General features: G+C 36.3%; 1 protein-coding gene across 1 annotated transcript; it reads left to right on the forward strand.

Annotated features, from left to right (window-relative positions):
• Positions 1 to 717: 717 nt before the first annotated feature.
• Positions 718 to 20,161, forward strand: LOC144573319 (transcription regulator). Its single transcript, XM_078323068.1, has 52 exons — positions 718 to 916; positions 1,563 to 1,866; positions 2,210 to 2,438; positions 2,650 to 2,989; positions 3,071 to 3,184; positions 3,270 to 3,398; positions 3,586 to 3,762; positions 3,845 to 4,036; positions 4,548 to 4,685; positions 4,780 to 4,890; positions 5,497 to 5,741; positions 5,993 to 6,096; positions 6,297 to 6,391; positions 6,488 to 6,727; positions 6,835 to 7,062; positions 7,369 to 7,468; positions 7,586 to 7,683; positions 7,802 to 7,947; positions 8,039 to 8,147; positions 8,280 to 8,426; positions 8,564 to 8,611; positions 8,701 to 8,829; positions 9,125 to 9,361; positions 10,268 to 10,357; positions 10,685 to 10,852; positions 11,211 to 11,299; positions 11,376 to 11,481; positions 11,572 to 11,667; positions 11,966 to 12,118; positions 12,243 to 12,425; positions 12,673 to 12,920; positions 13,234 to 13,336; positions 13,423 to 13,542; positions 13,637 to 13,681; positions 13,771 to 13,848; positions 13,932 to 14,048; positions 14,144 to 14,270; positions 14,353 to 14,456; positions 14,607 to 14,717; positions 14,811 to 14,903; positions 15,006 to 15,152; positions 15,258 to 15,386; positions 15,713 to 15,760; positions 15,841 to 15,981; positions 16,243 to 16,304; positions 16,459 to 16,612; positions 16,933 to 17,124; positions 17,407 to 17,511; positions 17,693 to 17,827; positions 18,693 to 18,926; positions 19,647 to 19,748; positions 19,834 to 20,161. The coding sequence occupies exons 1-52, from the start codon at positions 818 to 820 to the stop codon at positions 19,990 to 19,992; spliced, it is 7,398 nt and encodes a 2,465-aa protein (XP_078179194.1). The 5' UTR covers positions 718 to 817; the 3' UTR covers positions 19,993 to 20,161.
• The last annotated feature ends 4,819 nt before the right edge of the window (positions 20,162 to 24,980 follow it).

A 24,980-nucleotide genomic window follows, 5' to 3' on the forward strand; every position in this document is an offset into this window, starting at 1 on the left:
TTTCTAACTTTGAGTTTATTTTTCGTGACAAAAATAAATAAACAAATTCTTTTTTTTTTTTGAGTGAACAAATTCATCCCTCGGACCGCAGGAGATAAATCTGCTATTATTCCAAAGGGATCACATGACTCTGTTATTCCAATCTCAGTCGTTAATCTTTACTGAGATTCGGGTACAAAAATATTTTTATCTCGAGATTCGTGCACAAAAAACTTTAAACGGTTGTGATAGAACAGCAGGGTCCTATGATCCCTTTGAAATAACAGCAGATTTATATCCCGAATCGGAAACAGAGGCACTCGAAAACGTACGGAGAGCCGAGGGCATCGACCGAACCCGTAAACCCGGTCCTGGATACTATCTCCGGCCTTTAGCCTTTTTCTTGTGTGGTCTTTTCATATGCAGCTTTTCGTCGACAAGTCACTCTCATGTTGAAGATGACAAAAAAGTTCGTATGAACCTACATGTCAGGGAAAAGTTTACAGGAAAAGCACGGAGAGATGCCATAGAGAATTTAACTATTATAAATCCTATACATTCCTTTAGACCATTTCCTGTAAAGAATTTACTGGACAAGGCACTCTCATGCTGATAATAACAAAAAGTGGGTAGGAACCCACATGTCAGCGAATTTTAACATTTAAAATACAGAGAGGTTCCATAGAGAATCGAACTAGTAATAATCATATACACTCCGGAGTCCGGTCGAACCATCTCTACCCCAAATCTTTTTCTCCTCTCTCTCTCGCGCTCGCTCCTCTCTCTCTCTCAAAAACCCTACAATCGATCGACTTTCCCGCCATCGTCGCCGTCCGCGATGGTTGCGTTCCCGACCGCCGTATCATCTCAAATTCGCCTCCTCGTCGATTCCCTCAACGATTCCAATTTCGACACGATCTGCGGCGAGCTTTGCGAGGTTAATGAATATCTTCTAATCTCGTTTTCTCTAGTTCTTTAGCGCATAAATCTAAGCAGGTTATCTGCACTTAGCTGATCTGATATCTGACCTTAGGTCTGGCCCTCCTGTTTTTCTCCTCTCATCAGGGCTAATTTGGTTTACTTCTTTTAGCGTGGTTGAGTGCTAGAATTTAAGGAAAAATTGTTGTTTAAGTTGTTTGACCCCCAGTCGTTTGTCCCTGACTTTCTAAGTAGAGTTCACATGAAATTAATTCTGGCCAGCACTTCAATTTTCTTGTGATTTTTCAATAGGAATTTTTTTTCGTTTCACTGTGCTAAGAAGTCAGAGGGTAAATTTCAAGGTTTTTAATCTCTTTTTTTGACCAGTTTGCTAAAATGTGCTTTCTATCGGGTCATCTAATTGTTACTCTGCAATAATTTAGAAATGCTACCAGAGTTGCTTCATTTGTTATCAAGTTGCTAGATCCATATATATTTTCTCGAAAATGTTATCCTGCCACTATTTTGTCTTAAATGATCTCCTCCTTTCCCATCAGCATGTCCATTCACTTGAAATTGTACTTCCACAATAGCTACGCATCTTATGTGCTTGTTATATTTCACGATATTGTCTTGACAAATTTTAGTTCTCTTTTCTTCTCCAGTTGGCAGATTGTGAACCTGAGGGCGGTGTGCTACTGCTGAAGGCTGGTTTTGAGCAAGTGAAGTTGACTGGAGAAGGTGATGATCAAATTGCACAACTTAAAAGAGACCACTTTTCAAACATCTTGAGACACTTGCTAGGGAAGCCTTGTTTCAGCACTGACTTTTGCGAGGCTTTGAAGACTGTGCCAACCAATGAACAGTTTCTGCGAGATCTATCAACTGCTTTTAAGCTGTCTGGACCTGAAAAAATTGGTGTTGGCTTGGCATTGTTGGATTCTGATGATCTTGATCTAAGGCTTAGAGGTAAACAACAAAAATACATGTCAGTTTCTTGAAGCCAACGTTTCTCATGTTTGCCACTAAACCCCCCAACATTTTTGGGTTATTTGCAAAGAAAATCACACCTTTAAACTAGGTTGAGTAACATTTTTAACTTGAGCAAATCTCTTCAATTATCTTCTATGAATTTGGCACCTTGTCATCTTGCTTGGCTTGTCAAGTTCAATCAGGCTTAGGGAAAATCTCGTGAAAATTGAAAGCAAAGCTGTCAATATTTTAAAAGACATTGCATATCTATGCTTCTGGGTATTCTAGTGCAACTTTTAGTTAGTAAAATGGCAATTTAACATTTGTTCTGTCATTCCAGGGCATAATTTCATCTTAGCTCAGATTGATGAGCACTCTGAGAACCCTTCTCTGGCTACATCGAATGCTCGTATCCAGGAGATTGCGACGTTTTTTCTCCAGAATAAAGAGCCCTCAAAGCACACTGACTCTTATGAGAAAATCCTTTCTTATTTGCAACTGAATGAGAGTCCCCTTATTGTACCTTGTCTTAATCCGAAGGAGAAGATTTATCCTGCTGCACCCTTGAGGTTAGACAACATACTTTCTATATTGGTTGTTACCATTGTTGGTTTTTCATGTGTAGTTGTTTACATCTAAACAAGCCATTTGTTTTGGGTTTAATTCATCTGATTTGTGCATGGGGAAAGAGGTTATAGAGGGGATCTCTGACTTGTCCCCTATTTTTCACCAAACTATGTTTGTAGATAACTGAGGTGGTTTTTTGCATTTTTTATGTAGGACCTGGAACCATTATGTCAGCACCTGTGATGAGGATCTAGATGCTTATTTAGATGAAATACAGAAGAAGACAATCTCTCCTGATATGATAACAGAGTTTGGCTATGGGTGTACTGCTAGCATGGATCATTGCAAATTTGTTCTGTCTCAGTTCCAGCCTCTCAATGATGCAATGATTGCAAAGTTAGTTGGTGCTATGATCCGTACCCGTATTGGTCTTGATGATGGTAATGGTACATATGCGGCTTTTCTTTCTACTGCGGGCAGTAGCCTGACTTGTGACTCGACCTCCCTAAGCACTTGGGATGTTGGAATTTTTGTGGGTTCAGTCAAGCAAGTGGTGAGTTCAATTTATTTAGGTGGCATTTATTTCTTTGCATCATTTTGATTTTGTCTCATATATGTCAACTTTGTATTGTAGGCTCCTAGCACAGATTGGAAAAATGTAATGGAAAATCTTGACCACGAGGGATTTATTGTACCAGATGAGGCGGCTTTCAATTTCCTTATGTCGCTATACAGTCGCGCATGTCAGGTACTTCGCAGTTGTTAATCTTTCATGTAGAATTGATATCTTTTAGTCAGTGGACGGGTAATTAACAAAATAGTGTTTTTTGCAGGATCCTTTTCCGCTTCATGCTGTTTGTGGCTCTGTTTGGAAGAATACAGAAGGTCAGCTATCATTCTTGAAGTATGCAGTCACAGCTTCACCTGATGTATTCACATTTGCTCATTGTACACATCAGCTGGTGAGCATATTTTTCAACTATGGATGATCAAACTTAAATTTTTGTTTGGCAATGTGAATATAATAAACTAGCCATCTAAGCACTTGAAAAAGCCTTATGTTATTGTATATTTGCCTCAAAATAGTGTTATTAATCTCTTAAGAAATTCAGTTTATGGTTGTATATAATGACATTTTCTTTGTTGAAGGCTTTCTCTGAAGTGGCATATCTTAAACAAGGGAACCAGGCATGGTTCTGCCTTGATCTTATTCAAGTTCTGTGCCAGCTGGCGGAGCAAGGTCATGCCATTGCAGTTAGGGGGATTCTTAGCTCCCCAATTGGTCATTGTGCAGGAGTCCTTTTACTGGGAGTTAGCCAGATCAAAGTACAGTTTTATCTCTCAATACCTTAGAAAAAAATCTTTATTTTTATGATTCTGGAGATAATGTTACCTTTCCTATTCTCAGACTGCCTACAACCTCATCCAGAATGAAGTAGTGTCTTGCACTTTTCCTATGGTCTTGAAGGATTCTACAAAAATGAGCACAATTGGCTGTCTCTGGAGAGTTAACCCGGATCTGGTTATCAAGGGATTTATTGAGGCTAACAAAGATACAAGTCATCTAATTAGAATTAGCACAGTATGCAGTGAGCTGAAGGTATAATAATAGAATAAAGCACAGTACATGGACTGATTTACCGTATCTGGCCCGTTCCAACCAAAAGTGGTGCTATTTGGTACTGTTTGAGTGTTTGAAAGCTGTGTATCAGTGTTGCTAGTTTCCTCAGCGTCATGTATGCGTTGATTTTTGGTTGTCTTTGGTGGCCTTGTTATATTCATTAACAATGTATTGACTTATGTTTCTCAAAGCAAGCCAAACAAAATTTTAGAAGTAGAAAAAAATTGTAGACATTTGACTGAAATGTATCAAATTTCATCAATTTGAGCGTCATGTATGATGAATGGTCACTCTTGCAACAAATTTCATCATTTTTTGTGTATGATATGCATTAATCACATTTCAACTGTCAGATTTCAAATAATAAGTTGTTGTCAATGGTTGTCAAATTTGTCAAGTTAATATGTTGTCGATGGATCCCAACCGATATTATATATTTTTTTTTTCTATGTGCTGATTGTTACCTGGATTTTCCTTTTGTATGTATCAGATCCTGCCTGTGGTACTTGATGCAGTACCCTTTTTCTTTAGCATAAGGCTTGCTGCTGTTGCTGCGCCAAAAGAGCAGACCATTATTGAGAAGTGGTTTACTGAAAATTTGGAGCAACACAAAGAGGCCTTCTGCGAGGTAATATTAGTTGCTTTATACTTATCAATTATAAAGTGTGAACTTTTTCATTAGCTGTTCTGATCCTTGATTCATTTTTTCCTTGCTAATTCAGGAATGCATTAAGTTCCTTAAAGAAGTCTCTATTGAGATGTCAGATGGTGCAAACAGCATTCAAGCAGCTGTTGCTTTAAGCTACAAGGAAATGCTTGCTACTTTTTTGAAGGTCTTGTATTATTATGCCCCAACTCTCACTATTTGTCAATCTGTGCTCCAGGAAAACGTGGAGGGGTGGGGAAGGGGAAGGGAGGGTAGGGGAGAGGGTTGGATGTTAACCCCAATTTAGTGATACGAAAGCTTGGGACTTTGTTTACAGATCAGAACATCCTCTCCCTCTTTCCCTGCTATTTAAGCTTGGATTTTGGGCAGGACTAATTACACTTGCCTACCCTACCCTTACTTCCTCTATTATCAATTGGAGTAGAAATTTAAAAAAAAAACTGCAAATGGTGCTTAGAATTATACTAACATAGGGGGAGTCACCTCAAAATAATTTATCATTCCTGGCCCTAACTAAATCTTTATTTATATTCCAATATTCCAATGTTACTTCCTCTATTATCAATTGGAGTACAGCTTAGAACAGACTTGTTTGAGAATTTAGTAGTGACAAGGCAGGGAATTAGCTATATTGTTTTAACCAAAAAAAAACTGCAAATGGTGCTTAGAATTATACTAAGATAGGGGGAGTCACCTCAAAATAATTTATCATTCCTGGCCCTAACTAAATCTTTATTCATATTCCAATGTTACTTTTTCGGCAACCAAACAGCTTTTGCAGTCTCATTCAGGCTCACTCATGTCAGAGCAACTAGTTGAGGAGATAAACAAGTTAATGAGTAGCCTGCCTATGTCATCGTACCGTGGGTCTCCTGAAGTTGGCGCTGAGCAACCAGGAACTACAGAAGATGTAGATGCTGAGGCCAACACCTACTTCCATCAGATGTTTTCTGGCCAGCTCAGTATAGAACAAATGGTCCAGATGCTCTCCCGCTTCAAGGAGTCTGCTGACCAAAGGCAAGCCCTTTATTTCTTTCTTTTACTGCTGCTTAGCAGTCTTGCCTCTGCCTCGTTTTATAACTTGTTTGTAGTTGATGATTGGAGTTTCTTGTTCTTTGGGGGCTTTGGTTTTGTTGTTATTATTCTATATTTTTGGGTTCTGATCTCCACACTGTTATCTTGATGCTAGCAATTAACAGGACTGGGGCGATCTGTTAATATATCTCAAGTGCTATATAGATGAATTTTTTTATTTGTCATATCTGCAGGGAGCAGATGATATTCAATTGCATGATTGCTAATTTATTTGAAGAGTACAAGTTCTTTCCCAAGTATCCTGATAAGCAACTAAAGCTTGCTGCTGTCCTCTTTGGTGCGTGCTGCATTATTTTTTCATCAATTTGTAGTAGCTATTAGGTTGCCTATTGAACAGGTGCTTGCTTATTGGGCCGAGTTCGCTTTAAATATACCTTTGAAATTTACAAATGTGATATGAGGAATGGAACACAATTTTGTTAGTACATGCGAAGTAATCCTTTTTTGTTCATTGTCTCCGCAAATCTCTTGTTCCAGGCTCCCTTATAAAGCATCAGCTCGTGACTCACCTTGCACTCGGAATAGCTCTACGTGGCGTTCTTGACGCCTTGCGTAAATCTGTTGACTCAAAAGTTAGTAAAATTTCAATTATCTGCTCCACAAGTGACATCTAGGGTAATATTACTATACTCAGGGTAGTTATATTCTATTGGATTGTTGTTTTGTAGATGTTTGTTTTCGGCACGAAGGCATTGGAGCAATTCATGGACCGCTTGGTAGAGTGGCCACAGTACTGTAACCACATATTGCAAATTTCACATTTACGTGGTACCCACCCTGAGTTGGTTGTGGTGATCGAGCGAACACTTGCGAGGGTATCGTCCAGTCAGAATGAACCGAACAGTGGTGGGGCTTCTCTTTCCTTTGAGCAGCATGGGTCCGTACCAACATCAATAGAAAATATGGAGGTATGGCTTTTTAAAAGAACCAACTGATGCTCCCTTTTTTGCTGCTTAATATCAAAGAAGGAAAAAAAAAGCAGAATAGAGTTTTAAGTGGTGCCGTTTTACTACAGACATCAGAAGCATCGTGGCAGTTGGTGGGCGCAACTCCATCTCAACTTGGGCGCCAAGTTTCTTCATTCCAAATGCCGCAACAGAGGCCACCACCTCAAGGTTTTCTTGGTGAAAGGATGAAGCCCGCCATCTCTGTACCTACAAATCAGACTAAACCGGTTATCTCCACTATTAGTCAGGCAGCGGTTAGCTCTATTTCCAATGATTCTGCTCCTAATGTTTTGAAGGTATTTTGACATTTATATTTTTGTCTTCATCAATAATCTGTACTTCATGATGTTAAATATCTTCTTGCAATAAGGAACTGCCTTACCTATAGTTGACTTTTCGCTCTTTGTAATTTAAAAATATATATGTGGAATCTGAACAGTACTGCAGTTGTATAACTCGATATTTGTATTACTGATTTTAGGAGATTATGGCATGATTGTGCATTTTTTTCTTTATGGCTTGTGGCTTCCTTTCCTAGCTTTTCAATTTATTTTGTGATACCAAATAATGATAAACATTCCATTCTTTTAATGACTTGGTAGCCTGCTGTGATGCCATCTTTGCTTGCACCATCCCACTCTACTAGTGTGTCATCTGCTGCATCCTCTGGTGGGGTTCGTACTCGAAATTTGGCAACTTCAGGTATAATTTTGAAATGCGAACATTTGAAATATTGTATTCTAACTTGTACAGTATGACATGCATGTTAGTAGTTCATTATAAATGGTTCATGCTGATAGTGTACTCCATCTCTGACAGGTGTGCTCAGGCAGACTTCTTATAACACAGGATTTGGGGCTGCTTTAAACATTGAAACACTTGTAGCCGCCGCTGAACAAAGAGATACACAAATAGAGGTTGCCTTTATATCACTCTTTTCTGATTGGACTCCATTTTGACATTACTTTTTGTACCTTTTCTGTAAATAAACATATGAAGTACTTCTGTTCTATCTTGACACCATTTGTCATGTAGACTCCTTCGACTGAAGTCCAAGATAAGATCTTGTTCATTGTCAACAACATTTCAACTTCAAATATGGAGGCTAAGGCAAAGGAATTTAATGAAGTCTTGAATGAACAATACTTTCCTTGGTTTGCAACATATATGGTCATGAAAAGGTTAGTCAAAAAGAAGGATATAAATGCTTAGGGATGGTAGTCTAATCTCAGCATCAAATGTTACTAGTTCTTTGGATGTTTTTTTTTTCAGAGCGAGCATTGAACCAAACTTTCATGACTTATACTTAAAGTTCGTTGACAAGGTGAATTCCAAAGCACTGAACAAGGAAATATTGAAGGCCACATACGAGAATTGCAAGGTAGCTTATTGTTCATACCTTGTATTGTTTTGTTTGTCATTAATTTAATACTGTTGGTATAGTACTGTGGTGCACCAAATGTTTAATTTTTTTCTCCTCCTATTATTATATCATTCAAACTTTTGCTTGTAGGTTTTGCTAAGATCTGACCTGATAAAATCAAGTTCGGAGGAAAGGTCCTTGCTGAAAAATCTTGGGAGCTGGCTGGGGAAGTTCACGATTGGCAGGAACCAGGCATTAAGAGCCAAAGAAATTGATCCAAAATCGTTGATCATAGAGGTAGTGTTTTTGGGTCTGTACTGTTTGTGTTGTCCATCTTTTATGGTTCTTGGATCTTGTTGTCATACACTCTTTTGTTGATGCCGGGTGCTCTGTTTTCTAATAGTATAATGACACTTTTTTTCCTTCATTGACAGGCATATGAAAGGGGACTGATGATTGCTGTTATACCTTTTACATCAAAGGTTTGCCATTTATTCCGAAGTTGTGATGATACATGTTATCCATGTCCATGGCATGTGCTAAATTTTTTCTCTGTTTCATTTATGTGCAGATTTTGGAACCCTGCCAGTCAAGTATTGCATATCGACCTCCAAACCCATGGACCATGGGTATCCTGAGCTTGCTTGCTGAGATATACAATCTGCCGAATCTCAAAATGAACTTGAGATTTGATATTGAGGTGCATAAGTTATCTAAACACATGTTTCTTTATGTCTTCTTTCAAATCAGAATTTACTTTCTTGGCCACTACATACTTTAAGGATGTGCATCAAAACATAAATAGCAAAAAGTAAATTAACTTGGATCAGTTGGCACCTAATTAGTACTGTTAGAATTTTAGATGTATGCATATCAGAATCCATTTGGTATCGGTGCCTTTGATGTTTCTCAAATTTATGTCACTTGGCTCATTGAACCTATTATGACTGTCATAGCAAAGATCAAAGTTTAAATTTATGCCTGATTATGTTCAGGTGCTCTTTAAGAATCTTGGAGTCGATGTGAAAGAAGTGAAACCCTCCTCTCTGATCAAGGACCGGGTGCGTGAGGTGGAAGGCAATCCTGATTTTTCTAACAAGGACATTACTACTGTGTCTCCGTCGCCTATTGTCACAGAAGCTTCCATACCGGTTCCTGGAAACCATGTGGAACTGCCACCTGACGTCAGTAGTATTCCTGGTCGTGCCAACCTTTCATCCATAGTGAATCAGGTTTTCCTCAGCTTCCAATTATTTCTTGTTTATACACTTATAATTTGACTCGATAGTGGTCTCCTACCAAACCAGATGAGACCAGTTGCCTGTGCTTTGTGTCTGGCATGTTCATCTAGCATTTACTACACACCAAACTGTATGCTTCTGTTGGGAGAAAGGAGCATACATTACTATTATATATTATTAGGATTCCTAAAAAACAATTCAATAAAGCAAAGATGACAATAGTATTAAGCTCAGCTCTATACCTTATCTATAATAAGCGATGTTATTGTTCATATTAGGGCTGTAACTCTACCAGATTAACCTGTCCGACCTGAAAAAATACAGATTTATAGTTTAATTGGTTAGGTATGGATTGAATTTGATTACTCCGACAATTAAATATTAGATATGGATTTTGTAAATGAAGTTGAGTAAAAACCCGACCCGACCAGTATGTTATTTTTCTTGAAACAATTTATTTTTACATATCTATAATAGTAATACTATTAAAGAAATATGATATGTTGTTAAATATTCATTTTTTAATTAAATCTTTCTCTGTGTCATTGTCAGTTAGAGTATGTATATATTTTTTTAATTATGACTTGTATTTTATAACAAAATTTTAAATGAAGCTGACCGCCTAACATAAAGCTTAACATAAATCTTGGATTGAATGGGTTTAAATTTAATTGGTTAGTCCCAGATTGAAAATATCTTAACATAAATCTTGGATTGAATGGATTTAAATTTAATTATTTAGTCCCAGATTGAAAATATCGTAACCTGACCATAGTAAATTGAATTGACAACCTAAAAGAAACCCGACCAATTTACACCCCTAGTTCATATATTTTATTTGGTCCTATGGAATCTTTTGTTCAGCTCTTCATATTGTTATTTTTGCTTCTTCCTTAGTATGCGGAACCTGCTCATCATGCTGCAGTGCCTGTTCAGACTGCCCCTCATTTTGCTGCAGGGCCCAACCATCATTCTACTGGCACAAGGGTGAAGATCTGATTTTTCACGACTGATTTATTAACTACTTTTTTATTAGTAGATACAATAGGATATTCCATTTAACATAATTTTTGCAGCATTTCCAGGTTGCATGACTAAAAATATTGAATGATCAAAAGTTAAAGTGCATTGGTACTGATAAAAGTTATTCTTTTAGCTACTATCCATAAAAGACTAGCAAGAATCATAAAACATGACAGAAATTATAGTGCTTAGAACAGCATTAGTATTTTCACCTGTTTGCAGTATTATACCATGCCATATTATGAAAATTGTGATGTGTTATTTTCGTTTAACTTTTTGTGTCTTTTCCAGTATGCTGGGCCTGTTCATCTTGGTCACGGTGCATTGGTGGAAGAGGACAAAGTTGGCCCTTTTGTCATGCCTGAACAGGTTCCCTCCCCTCATGGCATTCCTCAGGTGGTCACACCAGCTCAAGCTCCCTCCCCATCCCCGTCCCCATCTCCTTTCTCGCTTAATCAGGTTTTGTTTCTTTTTAATATTTTTGAAGTTGTCCCTTTTTCATTGGAACAGAGATCTGAAATTTTATTTTAGGACCTATCATATGAATTGAGAAATCAACATTTGATTTTACCTTGCTTATAACTTTAGACTTGGTATCAGTCATACTGATATTAATGAAAATATCAATTCTTGACAGAATGGTTCTATTTGTAATTGTGCTGGTTGTTTGTTTCAATCCTGAATGTTTGGTTATATCCAGAAATATGGTTCATGCTTGCTACTATTTACATAACAATATCTTTTTTTGTTTTTGTTTTTTAAATGCTATCAACAGCAATTTCTCTTCATAGAATTGATGTGTTTTGCTTTTGTGCAGCTTTTGCAAGCTATTCCTAGGGCCGACACTTATTTCAGAATCAACCCTAAGCTTAGTGCTGTGGGCGGTACTCAAGTGCCCTATAACAGGTTCAACTTATTACTTAATCTTATATTATAGATGCTGTTCTTCTTTATTTTGTTCTAATATGGTTGAAATATTCAGGATTATTGAAGCTGCCATGGATAAGTCTGTCAAAGAGATCATATCTCCTGTTATTCAGAGGAGTGTCACAATTGCTAGCCGGACAACAAAGGAACTTATTCTCAAGGTTCTAGTTAGTTGGAATGATACCATATGATGTCCACAACTTTTCTTTGGTCAAAATACTATAATTTATTTTTGTTCTCTCTTCTTTCAGGATTATTCAGTGGAGCCTGATGATGGTGTAATATTTCGTGCTGCGCATCTGATGGTTGGCACACTTGCAGGGAGCTTAGCCCATGTCACTTGCAAGGTCTTGCATACTCTTTATGTTTTTTTTGTCATTTTAACCTTTAGTTTGTAAATTTACATGAAGTTAAATCCTAATTAATTATATGTGCCAAAATGAACTGGAGCATGATATGTAAATGGCACCTGATAGTCCATGTATGGGTTTTAACTCCCTCCCTCTTCCTCTCTCTTTCACACACACACACACACACACACACAGAAAAAAGAAGATAGTTCGCTCACATTCTGCTCACAAGCAGACGAACTTGAGTTCATTTATTTGTCATGTGTGGTGTTTGATTGATAAAGCATTCTTTCAGGAACCGCTTCGCGGGGCTTTAACCAGCAATCTAAGGACAATGCTTCAGGCATTCAACAGCAATAATGACAACAATGAACAAATCATTCAAATTCTTATCACTGATCATCTTGATCTTGGCTGTGCATTGATTGAGAGTGTGGCGACCCGCAAGGTATTAACCTTGCTAATTTTTATCTTGGTTTTTCTGGAATCTGTAACAGTTGATTAGATTTCAAAAAGTACATATTTCATATCAATTTATTGCTCTCTCTCTTTCTCTCTCTCTGTGTGTCTAGGCCGTGGAGATAATAGATACAGATATAGGGCAATCACTTTCTCAACTCAGGAAACAAAGAGATGCTGCTGGCTCTGCATATTATGATGCCTATACATATGCTCAAGGCTCGCATTCACGTGTTCCGGATGCACTTCGCCCCAAACCTGGTCAACTCACCAATACTCAATTGCGTGTCTATGAGGTATATTTTGTGTAGTATATTATGCAGTTAAGGTTGCATGTTATTTCAGCAACATGCAAGAAAATGCTTATTCCGGCAGACTCTAGTGACTCTAGTCACCTTGTGTTAACAGTGTGGTACCTCTGCTCTACTTTGGGATAAATTAGTGTTGTAAATTTGTGAAAGATAGGTTTGCATTGTTTCCTTACCTAGGCTGAAGTTGATTCCCTTAAATTTTTTTTTTTTTTTTTGCCTTTTGCTTTTCCAGGACTTTGTCAATGTATGGCAGACTCAAGGGAGTCAAAATTCAAGCACAGTCCCTGGCAGCCAGGCAACTGCAACTTCTGGTGCTGCTTCTACTGTTGCTAGCTCCTCGGCTCCACGAGTATACTCTCCCAGTCCGTCTCAGATGAGCTCTGGCACTTACCCTACTCCTGCACAGACTGCTGCCTTTGCACCTCAGCCTTTGGATATACCGTCTGATGAACCTGACCACACCTCTTCACAGACACCCAAGTATACACACCTTTTGTCTACTTTTTAGCTCTTTTATTTTTGGCCTTTTAGAAGCACACTCATATATTGAACAGAAGAAAAAAGAATGGCTCAGTTTCTCAAACCTCTTTTATGTTAATTTATCCAAATGTACCCACAATTTGTTGAAGTCTATTTGGACTATGTAAAAACGTGGCTAATTAGTTTAAGGTATCAGTGTTATCTAATGATTAAATGCCATTTGCAAATATGAGAAATCATGGGCCTTGTTTACAAAGCACCTTCTTATTAAGATTAGTTTAGAGATCTAATTTCTTGCTTTGTTGTGCTACAGTATTGTGACAAGTGAGGCTGCTGTTAGTAATGCTGCAGCTCAATTCACAGCCAGAGTGGCATCTCCAGATCTTCCCATGATTGACAATGCACCTTCTACGAAAGTAAGACATGCTATGGTCTTACTTGGTTTTTTGAGTGACAATCAGTATTTTTCTTATATCTGATACTTCTGCCAATAACTTATTAGGATTTGGGGCTTGTTGTGCCACCTTCACCTACGCCAGTTGTTGATCGGCTGGGAACTATTACACCTGAACCACTGAGTACAGGCGATGCTTTGGAGAGGTATCAGCAAGTGTCACAGAAGGTACAAATCTTCATTACTTGTTTGCACAGATACTGTGATTTTGATCTGTTAAGTGTTATTGGCTGTGGATGGAATAATAATTTTGTTGTTTCAGTTGGAGGCTTTGATCGCTAAAGATGGAAGGGATGTGGAAATTCAGGTACTTTTTGGTCTTAGCATGTTTTTATAGTTTGAAGAGCTATTAAAATATAAGTTCAAAGGTTGATTTAATTACTCTTTTCTATGTAGGCGGTGGTTTCTGAGGTTCCTGACATCATACTAAAATGTGTTAGCCGAGACGAAGCTGCTCTGGCGATGGCACAGAAGGCATATCATTTTTCCTTAAATTATTCTGAAGAAAATTTCTTTTATTTCTTTCATTTGCAATCTGACAAGTTGGTTAATGACAGGTCTTTAGAAGCTTGTATGAGAATGCATCAAATGGTGTCCATGTTGCCTCCTACCTGGCAATACTTGTTGCGATTCGTGATGTTTGCAAACTTGCTGTTAAAGAGCTAACTAGCTGGGTATGTATCTATTGACAAATAATTGAATTGGTGCTGTTATTGTGATTATTTTTGTATACATCTTTTGTATAGCATAAGAGTTATTATTGTGACAGGTGATCTACTCTGACGAGGAGAAGAAATTTAATGTAGAGATCACAATCGGGCTTATCCGTTCTGAGTTGCTGAATCTCGGCGAATACAATCTCCATTTGGCTAAGCTCATTGATGGTGGAAGGAATAGTACGTCTCCTCTTGGAATTTTTATTTTTTACCTAATAAGGTCCTAATAGTATGATTTAATACATTGTTTTCTTTCATAAAGAAGCGGCCACGGAATTTGCCATTGCACTAGTGCAGACTCTGGTTACACAGGAATCTGGTGTTTTCATCTCTGAGGTATTCAATGTTGTGGATGCTCTGTCGAAGGCAAGAACCTCTTCTTCCCAAATTGTAGCAAAAAATAAAACATATTGTGCCAAACAAAAAAAATAGATAAAGAATCTTGGTTTATTAAGCAAGGACATTGAATGCTGTTTCTTTTCGGGGCTCTCTGAATAGTGTGGTCTTTTTTATCAGATTGCGAATAGGCCGGGCTCACCTGAATCATTGCAACACTTGATTGAGATTGTGCGCAATAATAATGCTCCAAGCAAGGATGAGAAGGCTAGACATTCGAGGGACAAAAAGGTCATTAACTTAATTGACAGTCTACTATATAATCCCTTTAATTCTCAACTTGTTTTTGTAAAAAAATTGTTTTTTGATTTTTTGTCATAGCAGATTTTATCTGGTCGGCCTGTTGGAACTAAGGAGGATGTTACTTTAAGTGATACCATGCCACTATCCCCAGATCCAGCTGGTTTTCAAGATCAGGTTTTATAACGGCTATAAATTGACAGTTCCCCTCTCTCTCTCTCTCTCTCTATCTCTCACCCTTGCTATGGCTAACAATTATTTTCTGCCCTTTGATCCTAGGTTGCTGTTCTATTCTCTGAGTGGTGTCAGTTATGTGATCTCCCAGTTGTGAATGATATGACCTATAGCCATTACATCTCTCAACTGCAACAAAATGGCCTCCTGAAGGGTGATGAAATCACCGATCGCTTCTTCCGTGTTCTTACAGTAACTTTTCAATTTTATAACCTATATTTTCCTTTGTAAATATTTTTTACTAAATTATTTGCTTTTTAAGGAAGTAATGCATTTCCTACTTGGCATCTATTTCAGGAACTGTCTGTTGCGCATTCCCTTGTTAAGGAACCAGCTGCTCTTGGTGCAGTGCAAAATCACACAAACGAGCAAATTTCCTTTTTCCCAATTGATTCTTATGCAAAGCTCACTGTTGTAATTCTTAAGGTATGTTGGATTCTTGCACATATGTGAAGGACCTTATTCTTGGTTAGAATGTGAAAGATTTCTATCAGGATACATCATTAGTGTTTACTTTTGGATCATGTCTACTAAACATAAACAATTGATGAGGAACTTTGAATAGCAGAATCTAAGTTATATATGTGATATTATTTTTGTGTAAGCCTATTAAGAATTTTTATCAGCTCATTAATACTCTGGAACTATTATAGAATTTATGCCTTATGTACAAAGGAAATATGTTGAATTTTCAATCTATAACGTGTACGGTTTTAATCTCATTATGTAACTTACTTTTTTATGGTCTGTAGTATGCATCCGTTGAACAAGTGCCCAATAAAGCTCTTCTACTCATGAAGGTTTGTTCCTCATCTGATGACATGAAATTTGTTAGTTTATGAGAGACAATGCTAATAACTATTCTTTGTTGCATTTCCAGCTTCTATCAGTGACGGCTAAAGTAATTGTAAAGGATGCAGAAGAAAAGAAAACAGACTTTAATGCCAGACCATATTTCAGACTGTTTGTTAATTGGCTCTTAGATATTGTTTCTCCAGATCTTGATGGCGCTAATTATCAGGTATGTTTGTCATATAGACCATAGCATTGTAATAAACTCTACCTTATCTTACCGGGAGTATTACATAGATATTACAATTTCTTGCATCTGTCAATGTAATTATGAAAATGTAGAGGATTTTCTGGTATATAATGCCATCAACCTGAGATTTAAAATAATTCAACTTAGATATATGATCAATGAATATGAAGCCATGGCTTATATGTAAAGTCTTCTTGGTTGATGCTCCTGTTCTTTTATAACATGAGGTTGTTATTTCAGGTCTTGACTTGTTTTGCAAGTGCATTCCTTGCGTTACAACCACTGAGAGTTCCAAGCTTTAGGTCTATCTCTCGTCTCTTTCCATTCTATTGGTTCATTAGTTTCTTTTCAAAGCTTGCTGCTCTTAGAATTTTCAAGTTTGTCTGATAGAAGTTTTTTTAATTCATCCATACTCGGAATATTTATGATTTTATTTTTTCTTTGTCCTTTTTTCAGTTTTGCTTGGCTCGAATTACTGTGCCACAAGAATTTTATGCCTAAAATTCTGACATGCAATTCTCCTAAAGGCTGGCCGCATTTCCAGCGCTTGCTGGTTTGTTTATTTAAGTTTGTGGAACCTTTCTTGAGAAAATCACAACTTCCTGAACCGGTTTGTCTTTGTACCTCTTACATTATGTTTTCCATGCAAACATTTTTAGGGGTACATGGTTTTGCATTTTTTTTTTTCTTTACCTTTTGTTTGCGTGAGGATAATTATAGAAATACAGACTTGCTTCTGTTAATTTACAATTAAGATAAATTGAGTACATAGTTATAAGAAGAACCAAGATGCTTGTTATTGGACAGTCTGATCATTATTATGGCAAATTTGTGCCCTATTTTTTAGTTTTTTTTACCATGTTAGTTGTTTAGTAATTGTGTTATAGTAGCAACTCTCTTCACTAACTCATGTGGTCTCATTTCGTATAGGTTGTACTTTTGTATAAGGGCATTTTGAAAATGATGCTCGTTCTTCTGCACGACTTTCCTGAATTTCTATGTGATTATCACTTCAGTTTATGTGATGTGATTCCTGCCACATGCATTCAATTGCGTAACTTGATTCTCAGTGCATTCCCTCGTAACATGAGGCTTCCAGATCCTTCCACCCCTAACTTAAAGGTTTGTTTTGTGCTAACCACAATTTATACTTTTGGGGAATCCAACTGTCACCACTCAAAAGGTTCAATTAACAAATCAAAGGTATTCTATACTTCAATCTACCTAAAAAGCTTGTCACCTTCTGAATCAATTACATGCATCATTTATGTGGTTGGTTGTGTGGTTGTGCAAAGTGGTGATTGAGGTATGTAATTCTAGGAATAGTCTTAAATCTTAGGTAGGAAAAAAACTAGCTTATCCAGAATTGTAGCATAATTATTGATCTATTATGGCAAAATGCAGATTGATTTGCTGCCTGAAATCCTTCAAGCGCCTAGAATTCTATCTGATGTGGAGGGAGCTCTCAAGGCAAAACAGATCAAGGGTGACATTGATGAATATCTCAAGGTAAGAGTTAACTTTGCCTGTAATTGTCTCTCTGCATGTTCCCAAAGTTGATAGCTTGTATCATTGAAGCCGACAAGTTTACTTGGTTCATTTTGTCTGCCTCAATTTTTATTTTTTAACCATACTCTTGAAATCATTTTATTTAGTTCTCTCACAATAGTAATTTAATTGAATGTTGCAGACTAGGCCAGAAGGTTCTTCCTTCTTAGCTGAACTTAGGCAGAAGCTGCTGCTCCCTCAAAGTGAAGTGAGCCAGGCAGGGACGCGCTTCAATGTCCCATTGATTAATTCCCTCGTGCTTTACATTGGCATGCAGGTAGATTTCTTCATGAGGTTGAAATAATCTGAGTTAATATTTGTTGTGACACCTAGAAGTACTAGGAGTCTGGTTCATGCTCCTTATTACCAATTGAGACCAGCTAATCGTAGTTAGTTTTGTTTCTTTTACGGTAATGATTTTGCTTGTCTTGGAAAAATTGCCCAGATTTCAATCATTACAGGGTTCACCCTTTTTTTTGCTCGACATAGAGTGAACTCTCCATGAATTTTAAAACGAAAAAAGGGCGAGAGAACAAAATTCTTTTTGCGATAGTTAGCCCCCTCTTCATTTTATTTTTATTCTTTCTCTTTGTTGCTTAATTGCTCATGAATTGTAACTATGGCTAATCTTTGCACTTCATTAAAGATTTTTTTTAGCAATAGTCGCACACATGCACCCTTAACTTCCCATTAATAGATGGGTTGGGATACCTTAACAGTGAATGTTCTGACAATTTTTACAATACATATCAAATGAACTATAAAAAATTTCAAAAAAAAAATTATAGACGTTGAACTTATGGATTGATTGTGTATCAACTTTGATATAATTTGTGCTATATGATATTCCATCAAATGCCGTTATATATAGACTATTGTCTTTGCACTTTAAGTCATTTGAGGAGTGGTAAAACTTGTGTCAAAGTCTATAATTTTTCATGTGCTTAATATAAATATAGAATATGTCACATTTTAAAAGTCAGGTTCCAAATTACCAATTATTTTTTCCAATTCTCAAGATTGTCACTCTTTGAGATGTTACTTCAAGAATATCATAGATGGCAATACTCAGCATCAGCCTCACAATTTCACATACCTAATAAGCATGTTTTTGACACTGATTTAATAACAAATCTGTGCAGGCAATACAACAACTGCAGAGTAAGAATACATCGGCCCAGCAGATGACTCACAGTCCAATGGACATATTTTTGGTGGGAGCCGCAATGGATATTTACCAGAGTCTGGTGAAGAACCTTGACACTGAGGGACGCTACTACTTGGTCAATGCCATTTGTAACCAACTGCGCTATCCCAACAATCACACCCATTACTTCTCTTTTGTACTTCTCTATCTTTGGGCCGAAGCAAGCAGTGTAAGCCTTCATATTTTAGTTGTTCCAGTCCTGGTTCACTATTATTTATTCTTTTTGGCAAATCTTCATGTCTGCCCCAACAAAAGCTTACAACAACAACAACCAAGCCTTTAGTCCCAAACAAGTTGGGGTAGGTTAGAAATGAAAACCAATCGGAGTCACAAGGTCAAGATAGATAGTAATGAAATAATAATAATAATAAATTAATAATAATAATAATAATAATAATAATAATAATAATAATAATAATAATAATAGTAATAGTAATAATAATAATAGTAATAACAATAGTAGTAATACTAATAGTAATATATAATAATGGTACCAATTATAATAGTAATAATACTAATAATAATACGAACTATATTATGCCTACACTAGAGATCGTAGGACCAAAGTCCTAAAGCTTAATAGTATGGTATTTTCCTGTTCCCTTGAAGCATTTGAAATATCTCCTACCCACCTAAGAAAAGAGAGAGACAAAACTCTACATTCAAATATGTTGACAAACATGGGGAAGAACCTGAGATTTAGAGTTGTAGAGGGGCATAATTCTTTTTGGGGGGCATGATATGATGTTTCGTGTGTTGTATGTTTAACTTCCATACAAAATTTTGCAGTGATACGGATTAACTTGCCCCTGTAATATCAAACCAATGGTTCTTAACTTTCTACTTAACAAATAACGGATAATATTCCTTTTTGTTGTCGTCATACCAGGAATTAATTCAGGAACAGATAACAAGGGTGCTGTTGGAGCGTTTGATAGTTAATAGGCCTCATCCCTGGGGACTTCTCATCACCTTCATTGAAATGATCAAGGTATGTGTTATATTTTATTCTCTTGTTTTAGGTTTTGAGAACTTGAATTATCCAAAATTTTATATTTTTGTGGCTGTTTGTGCAGAATCCTCGATACAATTTCTGGAACCGACCTTTCACTCGTGTTGCACCTGATATCGAAAAACTGTTTGAGTCAGTGTCAAGATCTTGTGGTGGGGGACCCATTGCTAAGGCTCTCGAGGATGCACATGCATCTGCTGGGGTCCCAGATGTTAACCATTGAATTTGTTTTCATTATTTATATCTTCATTTCTAACCTTCAATAGCTTCTGTGTATATATTTGTAGCATGAATTTTAAATTTATTAGATGATCCTTGATGTTTAGTTCTAAATTTATACTTGTAAATATTTGTCTTATGGTTCTTGAATAGATAGGACCCGTCCCAGCAAATATTTGTTATGTTTTGTTTTTTAGAATTTGATTAGTCTATCAAGCACGTTTAATATATTCTTAGTTATTAGGTAGTTTACAGTTGTGTCCGGAGCTTGCAAGAAAATTTCATTTGCAAATTTTGGGCATATCAGATACGGTTAAGCTTTTCTGCATGCTTGAACAGACCAAGGTAAATCTTATACAGTCATTGGTGTACGCTGCGTTCTGACCTTAGCAAAATTGTTTTTTTAAAAGCCCACGTATGTAAATATTATATGTTTCAAGGCTTGTCATTCTTAGGACACGAGCTAATGCGTTTTACAGTTTTGAAGCAGTTTACTACACGTTCGTAGGTAACAGTTTTATTTATACTACAAAATCTTATTATGAGATTGCCACTACAAAATCTTCAAAATCTTCAAAATGTGAGAATGCCATTATAAACTTTAAAATTGTGAGAATGCCACTATAAAACATTGAAATTGTGAAAATTCCATTTATACTATTTTGATTAAAAATTAACTGAAAAATGCTATTTTAAAATACGTATTTCTGTATTTCTGTATTTCTAATTATACCCTTCCTCCATAATGTATACATTGCCTTTTATTAAAAAAAACAAAAATCAAAATAATCCCATCGCCTTCCTTCCTCCAGTCGCTCTCTAACAGGGAAGAGGTGAAATCGCCTCCTTCCTTTCTCCCATCGCCTCCTTCCTCCCATCACCTCCTTCCTTCCTGCATCACCTCGCCTCCTCCTTCCTCCAGTCGTTGGCTACTAGATTTGAGGCACAGTGGCTGCTGGCCAGCGCATGAAAACAAGGAGCGCCTCCAGCCGCCTCCCTTGCCCTTTCAAAGCTCTTCATTTCCGGTAAGCACTCTCTTCCTCTCCCTCGTTCTCTCTAACTTTTTTAAATCTCTTTCCATAGCTTTCACAGATGAGGTTTCCCCTCTGAAATCATTGATCCAATTCTCGCATCGAAACTCAAATTAGAAATTTCTCACCAAATTAAAGCAGCACATAGAAGGGGTATTATTCAAAGAAGGTGGTGTGGTAACAGTAGCAGTTATGTGCAATCAGTACTCTTTTTCTGACCAGCCAACCAAAGAATTTGTTGTAACTCAAATGATCTAAATACCCAATCTGAATTGCATATTGTCCTGTACCTTGTGGTGCTTCTTTTTGGCTTTGATCTTTTTTTTTTTGGGTTTGTTTTGAGCCACCTATTTTTGACTGAGCACCCAATATATAGCATAGTTTTTTTTATTTTCAGTCATAAATATTCTAGGATGATGACGAGAAGGTCTCAAATCCCCTTAATACCTTTAGGTGTTCAATTTTGACATTCTGAATTTCATAAAGAAAAACCTATCATTACTGGTACAGGTACTTTGTTTTCTTTCCGGTTCTATTATTGTGATCCCTTGGAATGGCGGAAGTCAGTATATTGTATGTTCATTAAGGAAAAAACAAAATTATGACAAAGGAAATAGATCTATTTGCAGTTTCATACAAGCCGTTGTATCTTGAAGGACTGTCGAAAATTAATGACTGAAAATGCAGCACTAGATAGTAAAATTAACAGGTTCTAAATTTAATTCATTACTTCCTTGGTTTAATTCAAGGCAGCACTAGATAATAATCTATCAAAATTAGGCTTAGTGGTCTGGTTTTGCTACTATGATGTAATGCAGCATATAATGGACCATGTGCCTTATCAAGATCTGTACTGTTATCACGACCTGAGTTACTGAACTGATCGAAGGAGTGGTGTATTATGTATCAGTGTAAAGACAATATTGCATTAAACATAATTATTACCTTTTTAATGTTATGAATGTTATTGCTACTATAAAATGAGAATAATGATAAAATAAGGAATGCATTTGTGTAATTATTACCTTTTTTATGCTTTTTTTTGATAATCCATATTACAAATCCTTTCATGTTAAATTTTTAATGTAATCAATTGGGATAAAATTGTTTACATAGTGATATAAATTTCTTATTTTTGAATGTATCAGTGGTATAAATTTCTATTGAAATTACTTTAGAAATCAGTACTACAAATTCTAATGTAATAATGTTGTTTTCACAGGTTTCTCACTGAAATAGAATGGTGTCATCATATTGCTGTAAGTTTGGATCGAGCAAATTAAGTAGCTGGAGGCTGGCTTGCAAAGTTAGTGTTGTAGGAGCTGATGTTAGTGACATCATATTTGTTTTTTTGTTTTTTTTTTTGTTTTCAATTTTGGTGGTATTGTTTAAATGACATGTGATGGAATATCATTTGAATTGATGTAAAAGCTTTCATTTAATTAAAATATGATTTAAAAGGTGCAATATTTGTATCTTTTTGTTTGCCATAATAAATTTACTTGTAAATTCTCAACAAAAAAAATACTTTGGTAGCACAACAGTAAACAATTTGTGAGGCATGAACTTGTAGCAAATGATGATGGTTGTCAAATAGATGATCCAATTATTTGGTTTTTAAATTGCAGTCATCATGTTTTAATTCAACATAATATAATCCAATTATTGCAGTACCAAGTACCAACATCATGCATGCAACTATGAAAAAAAGACCACTAACATATAATTCATTCGAAACCATTAAAACTTGCAAACAAATCAACAACTACGATAAAATATATATATATATATATATATATATATATAATTTTGGCAATGACAAGACATGACATAATTTTTTCACAAAATAACTTCAAATTACCCCTTCTCAAAACATGACATAATTTTTCACATAAAATTGCTAAATATTACATCTTATACAAATATATATATATATATATATATATATAGAGAGAGAGAGAGAGAGAGATGGGCTACGGTAAGTTGCGAAGTAAAGCGACTATTTTACTTCACGCTCATATTTTGCGATTTTTAATTTCAAAACATCGATCCAAACCGTTCATCTTGTTCTCCATATTGAAATGTGTCTGGAGACCAAATTTTACATTTTTTGGAATTTTTTTACTATTTATTAAGCAATTTTGAAAGTGACTGATCTGATGGTCTAGAAAATTTTACTGTTTTTTACTGTTCACAGCAAAACAACAATTTTAAAAAATGCTTAATAAATAGTAAAAAAATTCCAAAAAATGTAAAATTTGGTCTCCGAGCACATTTCAATATGGATTAAACATCTAACGGTTCGGATCAGTCGTTTGGACTTTCAAAATAAAAATACAGCGTGAAGTAGAAATGCATTTTACTTCGCAACTCACCGTAGCCCACCTCTATATATATATATATATATTTCTCACAATACCCTTTTACACATAATTTCTCACATTACACTTCTACATAATTTCTCACTTTTTCAAATAAAATTGCTAAATATTACATCTTATACAAAAAATTAATTTCTCACAATATCCTTTTACACATAATTTCTCACATTACACTTCTACATAATTTCTCACTTCGCATCCTGAGCAATGATGGTGCTGGTTGGGATGAAGTGTTACACCCCTGAGAGCTCTCCACTTGGCTCTGATTAACAGGTGCAACAGATGGTGTCAGCTGGCATGGAGTGCATGGAAAAGTGGGATTTTCCGTATCATAAGCATCAGTACAGTCCATGTTGTAGTCCATTAAAATACCTGATGACGAACATTTTAAAAAGAAACACTTACTTGAGTTATCCAGTATACATATATAAAAAAACTAAGGTAAGGTTGTACCTGCATAGATCGAAATTTCTATAAACAAGAAACTGATGTTTGTTTTGTATAGCTTGCTGTTTGTTTGTATTAGAGATTTTGCTTAGAAACTGCAATATGCTTTACTTTGATGTATTTCTGTTAAACTTTGTAACAGTACCAGAGGTTAGGTACCGCTAGACCAATTTCTGGTTTCAGTATTGAACCACATTGAACAGAACTTTAATGCCCCAAAATACATCCAGTAAGTCAGCACCAGTATGCCTTGAACAGAACCAATCGGCACAAATCAACAAGGAAATGGCACAACCATACTCAACAGGGAAAGGCAAGCACAATCAAACCTCAAAATGGCAACAATTGTAACGATTGATCAAGTTCATTCGGGAAAATCAACAACCCGCAATGGAATAAAATTCACTCAAAATTAAGCATTGGAAGGAGTATACTTTTATTTAGCATACCTAATTAGGCTCATAATTATAAGAAAGTTTACTAATCTCAGATCGCTGTAGAAGGTTGCGCTGATCTCGTACACCAAGGGCTGATGTATGGTTCGTGCCTTCAGAGAGAGAAGAACGGAGCATGTATGGAAGCGGAGAAGCACGGTTGAAACTTATATTGAGTGAGGCGGAAGTGGTTCCTGTTGAAACTTATATTGAGTGAGGCGGAGAAGCATGGTTCAGGCGGAAGTGGGCTAGGGCTAGGGCTCAGAGAGAAGAACAGAGCAAAATTCTACCACTGCACCTCAGAGAGAAGAACAGAGCCATTTTTCCTGTTGCAAATTCTACCACTGCGCCTCGGAGAGGAGAACGGAGAATGTATGGAGGCGGAAGTGGGCTAGGGCAAGGGCTCGTGCCTTCAGAGAGAACGGTTCATAAGTTTGTATGAGAAGGGTATTTTAGTCCGAAATTATTATTATTACTTTTTTAACAAAATTAATACGGTATAAATGACAATTTTACAAATAACCAAGTTTATAATGGCATTTTTACAATTTCCAACTTTGGAGTGGCATTCTCACAATTTCAAGGTTTTTTTTTTTTTTTTGAAAGCTTAGCAGTTGCTGCTAAGAATGCATTGAAAAGGAAAAATGATAGATACATCGCCTCATTTTAGGCCATCTTTTTTTTTTTTAGGTACAACCA

The sequence above is a fragment of the Carex rostrata genome, chromosome 2, assembly GCF_964058835.1.
Source record: "Carex rostrata chromosome 2, lpCarRost1.2, whole genome shotgun sequence".
Classification (NCBI taxonomy): domain Eukaryota; kingdom Viridiplantae; phylum Streptophyta; class Magnoliopsida; order Poales; family Cyperaceae; genus Carex; species Carex rostrata.

Coding starts and splice junctions, on each gene's coding strand:
- LOC144573319 (XM_078323068.1), top strand. CDS start 818: ATGGTTGCGTTCCCGACCGCCGTATCATCTCAAATTCGCCTCCTCGTC. Junction 12,921..13,233: donor ACCTCTTCACAGACACCCAA/GTATACACACCT, acceptor GTTGTGCTACAG/TATTGTGACAAGTGAGGCTG. Junction 14,049..14,143: donor TTAAAGAGCTAACTAGCTGG/GTATGTATCTAT, acceptor TTATTGTGACAG/GTGATCTACTCTGACGAGGA.